At 32.4% G+C, this 20,306-nt stretch overlaps 1 protein-coding gene across 1 annotated transcript; it reads left to right on the forward strand.

Moving 5' to 3' along the window:
• Positions 1 to 2,637: 2,637 nt before the first annotated feature.
• On the forward strand, positions 2,638 to 11,704 carry LOC137407805 (uncharacterized). Its single transcript, XM_068094186.1, has 7 exons — positions 2,638 to 2,703; positions 3,557 to 3,699; positions 5,933 to 6,079; positions 8,186 to 8,322; positions 9,297 to 9,395; positions 10,739 to 10,859; positions 11,609 to 11,704. The coding sequence occupies exons 2-7, from the start codon at positions 3,664 to 3,666 to the stop codon at positions 11,702 to 11,704; spliced, it is 636 nt and encodes a 211-aa protein (XP_067950287.1). The 5' UTR covers positions 2,638 to 2,703; positions 3,557 to 3,663.
• The last annotated feature ends 8,602 nt before the right edge of the window (positions 11,705 to 20,306 follow it).

Consider the following 20,306-nt stretch of genomic DNA (forward strand, 5'->3'; position numbering starts at 1 on the left):
GTTGTCAACAGTGACACCCTAACATGAATAGCTTCCCTTGGCTATTCCAAAGATTAAAATCATATTAACTTTATCTCCCATTTTAATTCTTCTCTGAATGCTTGATCGGTTTATTAAACTCAACTAAATTTAAAGATAGGACAATTCCTTGCACATTATGTTACTTTAGTCATCATTTTGAGGCCGTAGAATTATCACTCAAAATTTAGTACCTGATGACTAAGAACATGCTATGTTCCACAATGGACATTTTTGATAAACTTTTGAACTTCATTTCATCGTTCATCTTTCATTTTCATCATTTCAGCTCTGTTTTGAGTACACAAATTGTCCCCTTTTGTGAAATGCCATATTCATATGGTGTCACTATAACCTGAATTATAGTTTTTAGCAAAGTAAAGGGGTGCTTCTTGCATTAAAAAGCTATTGCGATTGAAAATAAGTCAATCATATGACTCCAACTCTAAGTTACGAGTCAAGTTCCTGTAACGGATTACTAATAATAAGATTACATCGCACTCAAAATGGAATTGGTCAAAATTAGCAAGTCCAGAGAATTTTGTCAATTACAAATCGCTACCAAGTGTTCCATGCATGCAAAAGAAGCAACAGCACTTGTGTACATGTATGATGTGCAAAAACTCCAGTTAATACAGTTTGAATTTTCTACATTTTAGCCATTCTTACCTCGAAAGCGTGCTACTAAGCAAAATCATATCTTTTTTAACACAGCACCTACGATTATCCACAACAGTCTATAGAAACACTTATCCCACGGTAACTCAACATGTGTACAGTATCAAATCCGCTTCATCACCGTTATGGAAACATAGTCATACACATTGAATATATCTATAGATATCATTGACATACTCACAAAGACTTGGAGTAGCTCTATGTAGGGCAGGTGTGTTGGAGTGTGAGGAAGCATCTAGTGAATTTTCATCTTTTAGATTGAGGTCACTAACTGGAATGGCAAGCTTTTTGTTCGGAGGGTGTTGTGGGCTCGGGGACATGGAGAGTCTACAAGAGAGAGCTGATTCCGAAATGTAAGTATTGCTGGTTTTTTACCATTCCACGTACCCTTTGTAATGTAAAATTATAAAAACCTTTAAAATGAACTTACACAAACCTGTAGTAGATACCATTGTTCAATAATCTTATCACCCGAAGGAAAGAATAGTTTTTATTGAAGCTGTACATATGATTTGTTCTAGGTCAGATCGCTGCTTTGTATTTTGCCAGCTAAATACATGTATATAAATATCAAAAATCTTTTTTATAATAAAATCGAGTGTCTTGTCTCTCCGAAGCCACGCTGATAGCGCTCATAAAAAAGACTGTACCACCCAGGGATTAAAGCCAATCATTTAAATTCTTAGCATGCTACTATCCACACCACTTAGCCATCTTTGCATGTCTAAAAACAATTGTGTAGATATAAATTACACATGACAACCTCTCACGACGTATGAGACTCCAGGGTACTAGTTCTGTATAAAAATAGTTAAAGCCAAGCATAGATACTGTTAAAGGCTTAGTATATATTACTCGCACAACAAAAGAACATTTGCTAATCTTCGTATGGTGCACATTAGGTTTCTATACGGTGATACATAGCAACACACCCTCATATGGTGTTGCAATGCCATCATGGAAACAGTCGCGCCACTACTATTCTGTCATGATTCGTTTTTTACAAGTCTCACTGATTAGAAACGGAACACTCATGTAATTGGCCATTTTTATGCTTGTGCGGAAATAATGACTAAGTTGATGAAGGCAGAGAGCAACTACTAATTGTGTATAGCAATCTCAAGACAGCAAGAAGTAATTTTTATACAGGTTACCCTAAGGGATATGAAACCATCTTAAAGTTTCATACATGAAATTACCTGGAAATAAAACTTAAATTTTCATTTACAACTTTGTTACTCATTGTTAATTTAGTCAGTAGCCACGAGTTTTATTTCTAATTAGTCCGTCTTTTTGACTGATTTGAAACCAAACAGCCCTATGATTACATTTCTGCTTTAAATGATTATGCTTGCTAATCGATAAACATTTCAATGTTAAAAGTTAAACATAACAAACTTTACAGAAATTATCACACTACATTATTCGTTGTTTATTTTAAGTTATACACATTTATATGTACAAGTTGATTAGCATTCTTATTATAAATTACATAATTATTGCATATCGGTAAAAATCTAATTTGTATACAGATGAAAAACTTATCGATATACAACAATAATATATTCACTTACTGAGGCGTTTAGTTTTTAGCCTACATAACCTTTTGAAATCATAATTTTACAGCTGCTGGGTTTACACATTTTAAATCAAAATAAATGAGAACTTAATGTGTAATTTATGGATATTGACTAAATTCACAATCAGTAATAATGCTGTAAATGAGAATTTAAGTTTTCTAACAAAGTTTCATTCGCAAAGCAAAACTTTTACAAATATAGCTTGGTTTTATCTCTTAGGTTGGTATGCTAATAATACTGTTTTCTCATTGTAGATTCTCTCCTATTATCAGCCTTGACAAGTATGTAGCGGACTGGGCTTATGACTACTTCAAGAAAGACTTTCATAGTCGCAGCAGCTATGGTTGTGCAAAAGTCGGCAAAACATTTCCCAAACGCAAAGGCGTAGAAATCAGCATTATATGGACAGCTGTGAAATTTACACACAGTGAGTCAAAATAAATTGACTTTAAAGATAAACTTGCACAAAATTTTAACAAACTTTATCACAAATTTACGATATCAATATTCGATAAGACATTTGCATTCCTAATCGCTAAATAATGGTGTTAGTATTAACAGGGACATATCTGTAAATAAAAACTGTAATGTAATAAAACAAATTTTAAAAAACAACTATTTTGAAATTAAAACAATCTACTTTAAACTAAAAGTACCAAAACAAGCTACAGCTCAACACAAATTATTACAACAAAATGGAAATCCAACTACAACTTTCTACCATTACGAGAATGTTTTTGCGAGCAACATTCATAGCTGATTTCTAGTATTGCAGTATAAGCCAGGGTTTCATTGCTCTTTTTAATCGCAATGAAGAACTTTCACTTCAATGACTTTCTTGCCGCCACGACTAATGTATACTGGTTATAGCATTTCTGGCTGTGCATCTAATTAGTTTTGGCACCGAAAGCAATAAATTGTGCATAAAATGTGGTCAGTATTTATTATTTAATTTTAAATGGTAATTTATTACCAATATAAGGATTTGGTCACAAATATTGCCCTATTGTTGCCCCAACAACAAAAGTCGAACAAGCATGCATTTCATATACTTGGGTGCCAAAATATTTTTTAACATAAGCATCGTAACATGTGGATGCAATGCTAAAACAATAGCTCTGGCTAGACAATCACATATGAATACACAAACTTTGAGAAATATATATGTATATATATGTATATATAGATAATTATTAAATTCTTTAAACTAAGTTTCCAACTTTAATAGATACTTTTATGAAATTTATTTGATTGTTATTCAATTATTCTTGTGCTACCAGATGAGCCGGTAGAAGTAGGAACAAAGGAAACAAAATCAGCAGATGTGAAATTGTCTGACACACCCAAAAATACTAGTCCAGAAGCAGGTTTTGATCTAAAGAATATAATGGAGGCTTTGCACCAAGAGACGTTTTCTGTAAAGGTAAATTAGCTAGCTATAGTAGACGCTACTACCACATCAACAATCCAGTCCAGGAACTCTTACATTATATGGATTTTACGTTATACAACCAGTAGATTACAGGTAAATTGCCTAATATGTTTCAAGATCTTTTCAAACTCACCTCTTTGGCCATTCAAAAAAAGACTACACTTAACTTTTTAATTCCTTAGCTGTATCGTGACTATAATATTAGTTTGCACTGACAACTTTTCTCTTTTTTATCAATTTTACTGGTTTTATAGACAATGCTTGTGGTAATTTTACAATAATTTGATAGGGAATTCACAATCAAAATCCATTTTGAGCAATTTGTTCATTTTTTTAGATGGCAAAGTATGCTCTGAAAAATAAAGCTAGTACCAAGTATCTTTTACCTCTACAATAAAGCAAGACAAAAATACATTTGCTTATAAATAGAGTCGTGTATATCTGTTCATTATTTATCTGTATCCCGAGGTCAAGGCAAGGACAAAATATAACTTTCGGCGATACTCCCAATTCATGAGATTCAAATTGGTAGACCTTGGGCGGTAACACCTGCATTAAGCGATTGCCTTCAAGTGTTTTTAAACAATCGGACAGCTACATATTCTCTTTTGTCGACAAATCTGACGATTCATCACGATGAACTTTAATGTCATAGAAGTCGTATATATAATAAACATAATGCTACAGATACACCGATTCTCTATCACAAGTGCGGCGAGATATATTACCATTCAAATCGAATTTAAATGAGAGAAGATGTCCCTTCGTCGCACTTTACGTTAAATGGAATTTTTTACGTAGTACAAAGTAAAATATTTACATAATTTCCTTACGTTATCTGAAGTTTATGTCATAGGAGCATCTATTGTATCAAATTTATGTAATAGATAAATGTTGAAGAACATCAAATTAAGTTTGGCAGGTGTGATTAAAATCTTTTGTAGTTTATGTTGAAACTTATACAATTGGTATCATTGAGTCTTGATATTTATTGGAGAATATATGTTTATTGTTTATTTCAAATTTTTATTTTTATTGGGAACGTATTGGACTGTTGACTACCTAATATTTGAAAGTTATAATGTATTACATTTTGCATACTAATCACAATTCGTTGTCCAAAAATAATTATTTTTTAAATAGACAGATTTTGAAGCTACAATTCTCACTTGATGTCACCTAAACTAGCAGATCTTTGCTCATATCACAAAATAGAAAACGGTTTCCCACACAAACCGTTGGCAATTACACAAATCATTCAACTTAGTTGATGTTGCCATTGTAACTGTGCCTTTTCAGTAGGGCTTAACATCAATCTTATTTACATTCAAACACAAAGAAAATGCAACTATGATGTGATAGATCCTCAGATCCCCTCTCGCTGACTCTTATGTTTGCGAGTCATACTGAGAATGTATTGAATTATGTTCTTTAAGCCCTTAGATTAATTCTATAGAGGTTTATATGATAGCATATTACCCACGTTTTTTGCTCCACTTTCTTTTGCAATCCAACTACCTATGTATGGGTGTCTGTAAATTATTTTGGTATTTCATTGATCGTAATACAATATGAGTGAGATTTAAATGCTAACAGTCTAATAAAATACTCTCACATAAAACTTTAACCCCAGTAACATCTATAGTAGCATTTATTGTGCACAAAAAAATGAAAAATCTGAAATTGGCTTGTTGAATGGTGCATTTGCGTTACTGTTTCATAATGGTGCGGAAGAAATTCTGAATGGGTGAGACGTTGCTAATGATGGAGTACGACACTATGTAGCTTATTTAGCTTACTGCAAGCGGAAGCTGTGCGTGTTGTAAAATCAGAAATAATGTGCACAAAATTTATGTGCACAATTTTTATCTGCACATAAAAATTTATGTTTGCACAATTTTTATGCGCAGAACCATTATTTGTTGCACAAATAATGGTTCTGCGATCTTGGCTAGAATTGTCTGAGCCCGGTGGCAAGGAAACCTTGCCAACAGGAGACATTCGTAGTGGCACAGAATAATTCCAGGTTGGATGCCACTTTTGTCACTACCAGCGGCCTTTTTTAAGAATTAAACCCCAATCTGTTTAGTTAGCGGGTTAGTCATTCTAAACCACTAGTCGAGAACTATGGCTAATAAGTTTCAAATCTCAAGTTAAATCTAAATGGGCTTAAATTAATTAAAGAAACTGTTATAATAAGTACAATTCTATTCATTTATTTCAGTTTGAAAATACGACTGATAAAATATGTGAGACAACTCTATCATCAGAGAGGACTGTGACAGCAAGCTATGAAGTGGATGTTCATAGCAGTGTTCAAGTGGGACACAACCTCCAGCTTTCTTTAGAAGCAGGAGGAGATGAATCTATGGTATGTTGAATAGCTCAAAGGTGAATAAAAGAACTTTCGATGATAAAAAACAGATGACAACACTTTCAATTTCATGGTTCAACGTTTTTGGTGAAGAGAGGTTTTGACACAAAACTTCAAAGCACTAAAAAGTGTTTTGCATGGCATAGTTCAAAGTCGAATCGAGGACTTTAGATATTATTAATTAAAATATGACTACATGTAGAATTTTTAAGAATAAAAACTCTAATATTGGTCTTTGAAAATTTTTTAGATCGAAGTATTAAAATGCTTGTTATTCTGATTCTTTCATGATTGGAAGCGGCCACTGAAAAAAATTAAAGATCATTAATAATAAAACTGTAAAGGTTGAATAATAGAAACAACAATTATAGCTAGAAATAGTTTTACAGGTGCAACTCAGTTTAAATCAGACAAAATAGAAATAGTCAAACATTTTTACATAGCATATTCTAAAATAACTGAGTACTTACCACAAAACCAGTAAAACATTCTTAGAAAATTTCTAATAATATGATTTAATAAAAAGATGAGTTGCTTGCTATTAAAAACTACAAAGGAAAAAGACTTATGAATCAAGGAAATTAATTTTTAGAGCCGATTGTTTCTGAACTTTGCTACGGGATAATTGTTGATAAGTATATTAGGATGTGATAAATTTTCTGCAAAATAAGTTTGACCAAAGCATTTTATACACAGATGGATGTTTTTGAAAATATCATTCAGAGTAAGCGTATGGCAGACTTTCAAAGGGTTAAGATTTTAGCTGCACTTTCTTACCCCTTTGAACTCAGGCTGTTCTCGACAATGCATATCAGTAACTCGGGGGGGAATTTGTCCAGCGATTCAAAGTTTTCAAACTATTAAATATGTATATCTAAATGTGCTCATAATACATTGATATTTGGTAAAACACTAGTGCAATAGTGGGGCAACCCACAGCAAATCTCATCAAACAGAAAAAATAAACATTGTTTTACAATTATCTAGGCTGAAACTAAAGGTTTGTATGTATGACTTTAAAAAACTTGTAATCAAATTTACGCTACTATCATATTCATTGAACATGTGTTAATCATGGTTTTACATCTGGTCTAACATTTTGCGCAATAATTAGTTCGATTGGTTTACGCTGTTACTTAGAAACAGCTTTTGTAAACAAAGCCATGTGAATGTCGGTTTTCCGGCCGTTAAGGTTTTTGACAGACCCTTCGCAATGCTGGAAAACTGTCTGACATGATTCAAAGGGTTAAACGTTGTAAAATACCTACAGTAATTTTTGCAATAATCACAGTAAGTTTTGCAATATTTTGTGCAAAAGTTCTATTACATTTTTTAGACTTAAACCTGATTTGGGACTAACAATTTTTGCAATTGTTACTGAAAATGGGGTACGGTAATTGAGTGAGTGGATAACTCTCAAAGTGCTGAGGGAAGCTGGTGCTTAATTTTGTGAGCTATAACTAGCAGTAAGCATATATAACTATGTATATGTAACTAGCAGTAAGCATATACAACTATTATATATGTATGTAATTAGCAGTAAGCCTCACGATGTACAAGATTTTTTTACCATCTGTTAGCCTACAGGCGAGCTGTTAAAAAGCTGATTGTACAAAACTAGAAAGAATTTTGAAACCAAATATTTTTATTTATCTGGTTGAGAGCACGAAGCATATGCATGCAAAGCTTGGACTAACAGACATATTACTAAATTAATGAGTGTGTCATTGCCTAATCGTCGAAGTAGCTGTTAAGCAAAAAAGTTGTTGAATTTTATGGAAATAAGATAACTACAAGTTTATTGATACCATTTTTTGATTTCATATCATAATTCTAATTTATTTTATTGATTTCATTTTTAATTTAGAAAAGTGCACAATAAGCTGACAGCATCCACAAAGTAGCCATTAATTGTCTATAATCGCATTGCCATTATTGTGAGCTTGCGTCTTAGGCTAAATTGTTGGTTGTCTGCTCTCGTGTGGGTTAAAAGGCGGATTTTCAATCAGATTGCCAACCTGATAACTAGATGAATTCTGAGGTTTCCTGTGATAGAACAACAAAATTATAATATGTAAATGTATCATTTAGCTACTTTTATAGGGGAAATTTTCAGCATCCTACGAGTTTAATAAAATGCTCGAGCAATACAAAGGTGAGAAGACAACAAAAGAACAGACAACAAAGATGAATACAGAGTGTCCTGTGGAGGTTAAAGCACTGAGTGTCACAGAGGCAAAGTATGTATGCACTGCTGTCTTTTATTATAAAAATAAAACTAGAAAAAAATTTAGTTGATTATATCACAGAAAGTATTGTTATTATTTTCTATTATTCGTGATCGTTGGCAATGTTTGAGGGGATCTAATTATTAAGATATTTTAAAATTAAAAGTGACAAAACTTAATCACGGCTAAAATTCTTAGAAGAAAAACGCATGTAAAATGTTGTCACTAGTTGCTATTGTTGGTATAGTTAATATCAGCTATTGTGTTGGTAGCTTATAGTTTATATTGGCTATCGTGTTGAAATTGCGGCATCACGTGTCTTTATTCTGTCGGTCTCTTTCCAACGATCAAAGTCATAATCACATTTTTAATTGAATGGAGCATTTTAACTGCGTTAAGTTTTGACAATTCTAATCTTTACACATCCTGGCAGTTAGATCACCTCAACATCAACAACCGTCACAAATAATAAAAAATATGCGTAGTTTCGGATAAACTCTTTTTAAATTTTGTACATTTTTAAGCGCATTGATAGAAATGTTGAAGACTCTATTTTTATCACATATTCACATCTTGTTTCAAGGCTTCAATTTTTGTTTAAAAATAAATAATATTTGGTGCTATATGCTAGTCTTGACCGAATCTTTGCCAGTACCAGAAAAACCAGTTTTTATTTGTTATTATTCTGATCCTTAGGAATTGCCATCACTTGCTTGAGAATAATCTTAAAACAGTTTATTCGACTTACCAGAATTGAAAGCTGCGAATATTAAAGTTTAACAACGCCCCTTTACTGTTTTACAGAATGTCCTCTGCTCTATGATAATTGTTTTGTGTTTGAATAATAGAGTACAAAATCTAACACGGTTTGTCTACGGTGATAGCGATGTTAAACTCGCTAGGCTGCCTCAATGATTGTGAGCATGAAAGGCAGTTTTATTAAACAATATTTTGCATTTAAAAATAATTGTTCTTACTTTTCTCAGGTTTGTGACAACCTATCAAGACTTTAAGAAGACATTTAATATCTCTTCAGAGTTTTCTGGAAGACTTGGTGTAGACATCAGGGAAAAGAAAAAGCGGGGGTAAGAAAGTTAGTTTTTGTTTAAACTTTAAAAAATACCTGCTTTGGTTTAAAATGATAGCTAAAACATACATTTATAACGTATATGTAAAACAACGCATTTTTCATATTGCTGAAAGAAACTTTAAAAAGCCAGTTTTGAGTTGCAATGTAAATGATTGAAGATATTGTTTTAGAATAACTTGCTAATAACCTTTGGTTTCAATACACTGTCTGGTTCTAGAAATCAGCCTCTTAACATGTAACCTCTTATACATAATTATGCGTGTGCGCTGTGAGCATGCGCATACGTACTCTTAAACTCCCCTGTGAGCTATCTGATTAACAGCAAATCAATCTTAGGCATTGTCGAGTTTACCCGCTGGTGCAATGGTGATAGCTAATGAGATCAGAAAACGAAACCAGTTATTATACAGGGCACTGCATAAAGAACAAGGAAATAATTATTTGTTTACATCATAGTAATAAAACTCTCGGAAGTAGACCAGCAACACAAATTGTTACTGTCTTGTTGTTAACTGATTTGAACATTAAAAACATTGTTTTGATGTTTGGAGACTTCTGACTGCCAAAGTGCATCAAGGTTAAAATTGGAAAAACTGGATCATGATTAAAATGCTCAGAAAAAATGTGCGAAATCACATCACTAGTTGCTATAGTTAATATCAGCTAGTGCGTTCAATTTGCAGTGTCAAGTGTCTTTATTTGTCACTTGATGCAAAATGATAGACATTCCAATTGCACTTTCATTTGAGCTGAACATTTTGTCAATTTAATCTTGAAACATTTTGGCGGTCAGACCAGTTCAAACATCAAAAACATTAGCAAAATGATAAAAATATGCCGCCACAGTTAGATAAAACTTGCTAAAACGTTGCGGAAGGTAATGTTCAACTATTGGGTTTTTTGTAAGTACGTAGATACACCAGCCTTTTTTACATTACAAACCTTAGCAAATGATAAAGAATGCCGATACAGTTTGATAAAATCTAGTAAGATTTTGTGCAAGTTAATATTTTATTATTGGGCTTTTTTTGGTCGATACACCAGCTTCTACATTCTATGCATTATCCACTGTTTGAAATGGGATTTTATTAATGTACTGTTCACCTTAAAAATGATTAATTTTCTCAAAATCATTCAATAAAATACTAAACATTTGCCTTAGTGGGAAAATCGAAACATAATTATGTAACAATATGCAAACTTGTTGTGAATTTCCTATTAACTTTGCTCAGCAGTGCTGTCATCTGCCACATTTTGTAAAGTTTTAGCACAACAGTTAAGTGTTTTCTAAATATCAATCTTGCAGCAGTTAAAACAATAGTTCAACCTTTTGTACAGAAAAAAGGGATTCTACAAGCATCTGAATATAGACGTATGTGACGTGTTCAGCGACCTGAAGGCAAAGAGAGACTCTCCCATAGCTGACCGGATTTTTATCAGCGGAACGAGACCAAATTGGGTACAGCATTTCAGTAAACACTTATTATTTATTTCAAAACATCGATTAAAGCTGGTAACACTTTATAAATATCGAGAACCAACAAAAGTGAAAAGTTACGTTTTGTAAGTTTGGCTTGATTTGGAAAAAAACTTCTGCATAGTTATAAATACTCAATGGTTCATTACTTTTATTCTATTTTCATAAGGAAGAATAATGCTTTGCATGTTCTAAAAAGGACTTCCAAGCTGTTATAAAAATTGGTTGTACAATTTTCTTTTGCGACTATAGCACATTTATTGCTCGATATGTGTTTGCATTTATATCTAGAAAAAACAGTTACATAGAGTTCTAGTCAAAGTTTGTGCGTAAGTTTTTATCGAGCACCCCAAAGTTACATTTACATGACATATTTATAGCCAATCCTTTTGAATTTGCAACTGGCATTTGACTTGTAATGATAACGCTAATTGATTAATAAATTGATCAATCAATCAATTGGATCAATTGGATCGATCAATCGATCAATCGATCAATCGATCAATAAGTAACTTTATCATTAAATAAATCAGTCAAATCAAGCAAATAATTAAAGAAAACAGTTTTTTCTTATCAGCTATAGCATATCAATTGAAAGCAAAAATGGAAACTTTCTAATTCTGAAAGGGAGCGAGTGACGCTAAGCATTGCTAGTTTTAAGTATTTTACCAAATAGTTTACTAGAAAAGGCCTATTACTAGGATAATGTGACTATGTATAAATGATTGCAGGTTGTAGAGTACACCAGCGCTGCTACCTTTTCATCAAGCCATGGAGTTGACCAGCATGTACGAATCTTGAATTATCCTCTTCCACGTCATGACTAGCCAACTGCAGTTTGCTGATGTGTACTGTTACGAACATAGCTCTCTATACAAGGCAGTAATTATTTATAAAAAAGATTATGCTATAAGCACTATATGAAAATATTAGATATTTTCAAAATGTTTTACTAAAAAAGAGCTTGTTATTAGAATTCTTTCAAAATTTCAACAAAGCCTAATTTGAAAAACATTTCAAGCAGTCTTTAGGGCTTCATTTTGTGTTAACAACTTCTAAATGATACAAGTTAATATGGCTATAATACTTTTGCTGATTCAATTTTGTTTGCAGTTAATCTTCCTTATGTTCGTTCGCACTTTTTAGATATCATTATATTCACATAGAAAATCCTGAATTAACCTTAAAATGTTTAATATTGTTCTTATCGTTTCTATGTAGGCAGCCAAGATAACGAATCAGATTAATTACAAAACTTCAACTGTTGAAAACCCTTGAGACTAAGTAATCACCACCAACTAATGGGAAGTAGTTTATGACAAAAGATAACAAATACTAGATTTTTATTTTTTGCTGTGCAGTAAAGCCTTGAGATACAAGTGTCCCAATACACAAACAATTTGAGATACAAAGAGAAGACTGAGAAACTTTTTGTCTTGAGAAACGATAAGTTTGAGATACGTGCATGCTTGACAGTTTGCGTCTGTGTTGAGCATGCAAGAGGCAGCTTAGAGGAACAACATTGCTTAGTCTTTATTATCAGATCAGTTTGAAAGAGTTTTATAAAGGTCAGCTAAAAGTGAAGGCGAAACAAGCCAAAAAGCAAGGCAAGAAGTAAAAAAAAAGTGAAAAAAACCAAAAAAATAAAAGCCAAAAAATAAAAACAAAATCGCGCATAGAATTAAGCTCAGTGAAAATTTAAAACTTATTTTTAAATGCGTACATAATAGGCTAAATTTATTGGAGTTTAGCCTTGAGATTAGCATTTGAACTAAATTCATTTGAATATAAAGTTTATGTTATGTACAAAGGTGCTGCAAACTGAACGTGTTGCCATCAGTTCACTCTCACACTGCCGTTAGCCGTTCCCATCTGTCTCAAAGATATAAACTACATACAGTAACTAACCAAATGATGTCAATTTTTAATGTAGATCATAATCACTAGATAGGTAATTGTTACTTTGCAAACTTAGGTGGTAAATTAGAAAAAAATACTATTAATATGTGACAGACTGTAGCCTGTCTTGACAAGCTGTTGTTTTTGCAGAGTTGTCTCCCGTCCCGCGGGCGAGCAACACTACAGCTTGTCACAAGACGTACTGCACCTGATGCATCAGCTGCACTTATAGGGAATTGTTCCCTTCCATCTATGCGGCTTGGTTGCGATGTTATGTCGGTAGCTCCATTGGTAATCAATACTAATCATAATGGATTTCGTGCAAAAATTTATGTAGAAAAAATAAGATTACAACGTTTAACTAAAGACTGTTGGTTGTTTAAAACTCTGTTGTAAACTTTAGTGAAACTTAAGAATAAAATAAATTGAAAATAAAATCCATCAGAACAAATAAAACTGACTGATACAAAAATAGAAATTAAACTGACTGAGCGCACAAATAACGACATGTTTAGTCGCTGTTGTTGCCTAAATTTTCAAGTTCTACTAAAGTTTACCGCAGAGACTGATCGCTGGTTAAACATTGTAATCTTATTTTTTTCTACATGAATTTTTGCATGAAATCCATTATGATTAGTATTGATTACCAATGGAGCGACCGACATAACATCGCAACCAAGCCGCATAGATGGAAGAGAACAACTCCCTATAAGTGCAGCTGATGCATCAGGTGCAGTACGTCTTGTGACAAGCTGTTGTGTTGATCGCCCGCGCGACGGGAGACAACTCCGCAAAAACAACAGCTTGTCAAGACAGGCTAGACAGACTATACTTTCTGCATTGAGAATCCTTCCTAACAATTTTATTGAATTGTAGCTATTTGAGATTTGTCTCACTTTTATTGTGAGGACAACTCTTGTCAAGTTTGTATTTCATGGTAAGGATTCAAACAGTCGTTGCATCAGTTTAGTTACATCTGTCTTCCCAACCAAAAGCTTAGATAGCTTATGGTTAGCTTATAGCTTAATGACCTATTCTCAGCTATAATACAAAACCGTAAAATTCAATGATAGTGATTATTGACTTATATAACTGTATTCTGTTGAAAACTAGTACCCTTGGCAGTTCTTGTGCACCACGGGTAATAATCAGGTGTAATAGTTAATTGCGCAAGTATTCGGAAATACATGTTGGTGGAGATGCACAGATGGTAGCGAGCATAGCTGTTAATCCAAATCTCCAAATGAAATCCAGTGTGATTTAATCTTTCCCCAACAGCCAAATGTATTTTGGACAAATGGACAAGTGTGACACTCATTATAGTAAAGTTTACTGTAACTGCTTTAAAGAAAATAACAATGCCAACAATGCATTTTAACCTTGAGATCTGAAATAAAATACAAATTTTGACTTATCACTTTTAGTAATTGAAGGAAAGAAAGAGTAATTATTTACAATGGTCCCGCATTGAAGTGAGAATGAGTAGGTACTTACAGTACCGGGAGTCACCTTTCCAATGGCTATCTTGCAAGTTTATTTTTCAAAGTTTGTCTGTTCTTCGGTATGCCCAGCTCAAGTTACTAAAATCTTGAAATTAAAATTTTGCACTCTGCTGGACTTGAACTCAAGATGATTTCAACCGCGAATTTGTAATCCAATTCTCTAACCATGATACTACAAAAGCTTTTACAATTTATAGCTTTTACTCTATACTTTACACTCTTTAACCGATTCCACAGGCTAAATAACGTATTAATTAAAAGTCTTCAATTAAAACTCTATCAACTCTATAAAAGTCGGTGCTTTTTCAGGTTTTGTGAAGTTCTAATTTTGGTTTTTTCGTAATGTTTAATTGCTGAATGGCTGCCAAAGCTTTTCACGCAGATAATTGTATGATCTCAAGTAGGAATAGCCTCTACATTCTATTATTTTTCGGTCAGACAAAGACAGTTCAATATCTCATTTTTACAATTGTACCAGTATCGAGAGGTACCAGTATTGAGAGGTACCAGTATCATCGCATTCAAAGTTTTGATGGATAGCATCTGCTAGAACAGTAACTTTTTTGTACACACACACTTATTCAAATAGAGGCACGGATGTTTTGTACTGCCAGAGAAACCAGAATTTTGATGACAGATGTTCAGAGGTGTGAGAAAAATGTGGCAAAGTGGTTAACCTAAAAGCTTTTTTGCAGAACAGGTATTTAGAATGCCTAATCATTGGTAAGATAGCTAAGATGTGATGGTAGTTTAGTGAGATGTATTCAAGTGTTACTGAACTGCATGTTACATTTGACAATGTCTTTTGTTGTACATTAGTTGTTTTGTTGATATAAGACTCACAGCATTTGAAGTATCAAAGATTGAATCAAAATGCAGTAAAACAGGGAGATAATTTATAGAAATAATGTTTAGAGCTAGTCAAAGGGTTGTATAGTTGATAAAATTTGTAAAAGCAAAATTCATTCACTAATAGTCAGGACGCGGCTGCAGGGTTGGGTTGATCGTGAGTAATGATGGCTTGACAGATCTCGAAGCGTACACACCCGAAAGCCTTCTGGCACTGGGCAATTGAGGAACGGTCGGATGTGTTAGACGCCTGCAACAAACCAAAGAATTTTCTGGAACATTGGAGTTACTGGAACAATTACATTTTGTTATACTTTTGATAAATATACTTATAAAAATAGATTGAATATAGTTTTTTCTACAGTCAAACAGTAATTTGTTTTTTTTTCATAAAAAAAAATTTTTAATATTATTTTTTAATTTTTAATTTTAGATCAAAATTTTTTTAGCGTTTTGATGTCATGTTTTTCATTTACGATTGGAACAGAAAATATACTAGCAATTTAAGAATTATATAGATAGAGCATCAATACAAGCAAACATCTTCATACAAAATGAATTTATTTTAAAACGTGTCATGTTGGTATATAAGAGCCAACATGAGTTAGGGCAACAAATTCAAACAAGCACAAACTCTAATGCGATTACCTCATTGAACAACCTTAAACTCTGACATGATCCCCCAATACAGCAAATGCATCATATCAGGGTGATAAAGTAATATATTGCTACAAAAAACACTAAAAGGGCCCATTATAGAAAAGTATAGAGATCAACAAACCAAAGAGTAGGGTTGTTGGTGTAAAAGTGCATTAGTAAGGAAGTAGAGGTGTTGACAGAAAAAAAGATGCAACTTAAATTTACCCTGTAATTCTGTAAGCTAATTATTGTTTTATTCATTTTCATAGTTTTTAAACATATTTTAGTGTTTTTATTCAGTCTTTTCAGTTTTACTACCAAAACTTTAAAATCTAAGAAGTTCTTTTTAGTAAACCTCATATTTAATTAGTTTCACTGTAATGTCTGAATTATAATGCTTTGCAATCCTTGGAATAAAAAGGAAGACATAATTTGTTAGTTACATAATAATTACAGTCACCAAGTTCTTATGTTCGTGTTATCCTTAATATGTACATGGAGAAAACCTCCAGATGACGTAATGTAAGTTGTGTTACTTACCAATTTTGTGTCGAATGGTTCATGATTGTAAAAGATGGAAATGATACTTGCGCATGATGTGCAAAATAATACCTAGCAAACTATTTTATTTTAGACATTTTCCCAATTCAGCTGTTCCTATTTCAATTTGAGTAGTTCCACAAAACAGCTGTGTGCCTCTGTTTCCCCCGGCATTGAACTAGTATGTTTTAACAAAGCACTGCGTTATTCTGCAGCATGCCGATGTCTATTGAAACACTTATTGCGCGGCAACTCAATGGGTGCACAACTCCAAACCTACATCAACCATTCAATCACAAAATGTTGAATAATGTAATTTCAAATCATTGAGTATGCAACAATGGTTACAATATTATAGTTTGAGGTTATAGACTGGTATGCTACCTGATCAAGCCTTTTTTTCGTCTTCTCTTTTTCCTCTTTGAACAGTAGCACACTATAGCAACTACTAGGGCTATAGTAGCGGCTAGTCCAGTTCCAATTGAAGTCCACAACGAAATCACAACAGCTGTAATACACAGTAGTCGTTTTAAGAATTGTTAGCTTTCATAAAACTATCATATCAAACTTTGCATATAATACAAGTAATAGTTTTTATGTCAAAATTATATTGGCCAAAATACATATTATCCGATTGGCCATTTGTGGAAATTGAGGTCTTTCGTAGAAGACTGCAGTTTTGGTCAAAAGTGTAGGCATTTGTTAAATTAATTTTACTGTAAACTACTACCTAACAAGTTTAATTTCTTTGTTTAACCAATTGCTACTAATCATAGTAATAGTTGGCTTCACCTTCACAGTGATTGTTGATGGGGAGTCGCTCTTTCATTGAGGGGATAAGTTCAATCAGACATAATACTTCCATTCTCCCACACCTATTTTTATCTGCTACCTACTCATTTAGCCTTTATTCTTGCGCCACATAAGGTTGTTCAATATTCAACTTTAGGGAGTTTTTTCAGTTTGAACAAAACATATTAGAAGAACTTTGTAGTGATTATGTTAGTTCTATCATAATAATTATTTCTGCAATGACTTCTTATTTCACAATTATCTGTGATCTTTTTGGTTGCTCAATAATAATTAAAAAGAAAACTTTCACTGAAATCACCCATCTTTAGAAGCTCAGCTGGTTTAACTTTTTTAAACTTGAGAAACTTTTTTTATGCTTTGAACATTTATTATTAGCTCAGCAAGTTAATGACTGAGTTGATGTAACAAGGTTTATCAATTATAGCTATAATATTTTTTAACAATTTATTTTCTTATGATGATTTTCTACAATATTTTCCTATAACTATTATGTCTTGCATGTTATTGTCTATTGAAATTGTAAAATTATACTATTAGATTAAAAGTGTTAATTGTAGTTAACAGTGTTATGAGGTACTACCTTTTTTTTCAAGCAAGTTGTCAAGGTTATTTCAGTCACTCACAGTTAAATTAATTGATAAAGAAACAAATTTCCCAAATTGAGGACTCGCATTGATTGATATATTTATTCATCTATACATTTTTTGTCAATGCAGAATAAGATATTCTTTTTAAAAAAAGCATTTTAGTTCCAATGTTAGCCATTATGAATTAAACTTTTGAAAGCATTTTTCCTTGCAGAGTGCCATTCCTGAATCGATACGCCAGATTGAGATTCGGTTTCCTTTATATCATTTGTCCAGTTTCTTTAGTTTAGCACAAACTGTCCAAAATTTAATTTTTTATCCACAGGGTATATTTTAGTGCTGAGAATACTTATACATGTACTTACACTTGATACTCCATCACGTATTTGTCTAGAAACCATCATATTTTTTACCTATTTCAAGTCATATAGTGTATATAACTTAAAATAGGCAAAAATGAGTTAATGGGTAAGTAATGTATGAATAAAAATGTATGCCCTGTAATCATATCTGTATATATTGTTATTTTTAATCAAAACTTAAAGTTCTGAACCATTTGTGTCCTTAAGTGGTTTTTCAGCTAAACATGAATGCATACTTTACAACGATACAACATCAAAGCAAATTTTACCAATATCGCTTTATGCTTAATTTCTCTTTTTATTTTATTCAGCTAACATGCTACACATTTGCACAGAACAGTCATGAAATTTACAATATTGACTGTCATACATTTCTGCTCCTTTGAAAGTTTTACGCTTTAGTACCACGTTAGCCAAATTACAAGCCTCATTAAAATTAGCGATTGCAGCAGTTTATCCAAGCTGTAAATCTTCTTTCCTGAAAATACAGCTGTTTGTGAAAAAACTGAACTCCTTTGTTGAAAAGTTAAAATTCTCATTTACATCATTGTTACTCATTATGAGTTTCATCAATAGTCGTAAATTATATATTAAATTAATCTTTATTTTGACACTTAATTGCAATTATGCCACTTATCATTTTATTTGCTTATTTTAAGTCATATATCGTACCTAAAGTAAGCAAAAATAAGTAAGGTAATAATAAAAATGTATATCATGTGATCATATCTGTAAAGATTGTAATTTTCAATCATTAAGCTGATGAAATGTTCAGATTTTAGACTACATAATCATTCAAAAACATTACTTTACAGAACTTTGGTTTACATGTCTAAAATCAAAACAATATAAGGATTAATTTAATATAACATTTATGGCTATTTACTAAATTCACAATGGGTAACAAAAATGGTAAAGGAGAATTTTTGTTTTCCAACGGAGAGGCTCAGTTTCTTTCACACCCCAATGCATTTATTTGACTTGATAAGCAGACTAGCCTGACTTGAAGTTCATAGAATGATCTATAAAGGTATGCTTGACCCTAATTTACAAGTTATCTGCTCTTCAGTGATAAACTGGAAGCTGCTGAAGTGATTTACCACTATAATGCCAAGATTACTAATGCAAAGACTTACGTTTTGCCAGCTGGGTAGTTGCGGAAGGTGTAGAGAATCCACCTGACCCTAAAATATTTACATAATGTTAGTGGATCGCCTTCGATGATGCAAAAATCTAAAGGTATAAAGTGTCAGCACAGAATGAAAATCTTTTTATGGCTTCCAATTTTTAAACCAATTTTATTATTTTTAGAAAAAATTCTTAAAACCTAATGAGTTTATACAGTGAACTATTTTTCTTGACAAGAAACTTAAAGAAACGTAAAACTTTTAGAATTAACTTCATGTGCAAGTTTTTCTGAGGTCAAAAATAAACAAGCCCCAAGTATTAACATTATTTTTCCCCAAAATATCGGTATATTTCTATCATTTGTAACTTTTTTGTCCTGATCTGATTACCAGGATATTTCAATATTAAAATCAACAAACTTGATACTGCTTAAACCATTCAGATTCAGGCAAAATGTAGCTTTGCTTTTACAAACTTGCTGCTTTAAGACGAAAATCAGAACATAGAAAATATTATAAAGTAGGACCTTTAAAAACTTTGACAACCATTTCTTTGGTTTGTAGACCAGCTTGATGTAGTTTGAATGAGACAATCAATTCCTTGTCAAATAATGAAGAAGGAATATCCCACTCTGCATTGTATTCAAGTATATCCCCATTGGTTAAGTTTACATTATGCCAGTATCCACAGCTAGCATTAGTGCAAACTTGATATTCCCCATATTCTGGTGTGCCATATGTTTTAATACTTGCTTGTAGAGCCGTACCATCATTAACCAGTACTACTCGCAGCTCCTGGATTTCTGGAAGAGCTGAAAAAATTAGAAGTCTACCAAACAATTTTTTGTCATTTGTTTGTTTTTTTAAATTTATGTGACAAGGTTGAAGATTTGAAATAAAAATAGGAATTGAGCATTAAAAATGTTGATTTCAAGTTAGCAAATTGTTTTAAATTATAAAAAAGGTTTAAAAGAATCAAAATTAAATTTAAAATTTTTGAGTCAAAATTGGATATAATAACTTTTGGCTCTGTTGATTTTTCAGTTCTTTTTAAATTTTACCAAAAATCAGCTTTTTTTGACCAAATCAGCGTTTGTGTCTTCTTTTGATT

Source organism: Watersipora subatra, chromosome 11 (assembly GCF_963576615.1).
Source record: "Watersipora subatra chromosome 11, tzWatSuba1.1, whole genome shotgun sequence".
Taxonomy (NCBI): domain Eukaryota; kingdom Metazoa; phylum Bryozoa; class Gymnolaemata; order Cheilostomatida; family Watersiporidae; genus Watersipora; species Watersipora subatra.

Bases quoted from the DNA above. Each gene is read 5' to 3' on its own strand.
- LOC137407805 (XM_068094186.1), top strand. From the start codon at position 3,664: ATGGAGGCTTTGCACCAAGAGACGTTTTCTGTAAAG. The intron at 3,700-5,932 runs GTAAATTAGCTA...CATTTATTTCAG, and splicing joins AAGAGACGTTTTCTGTAAAG to TTTGAAAATACGACTGATAA. The intron at 10,860-11,608 runs GTACAGCATTTC...AAATGATTGCAG, and splicing joins GCGGAACGAGACCAAATTGG to GTTGTAGAGTACACCAGCGC.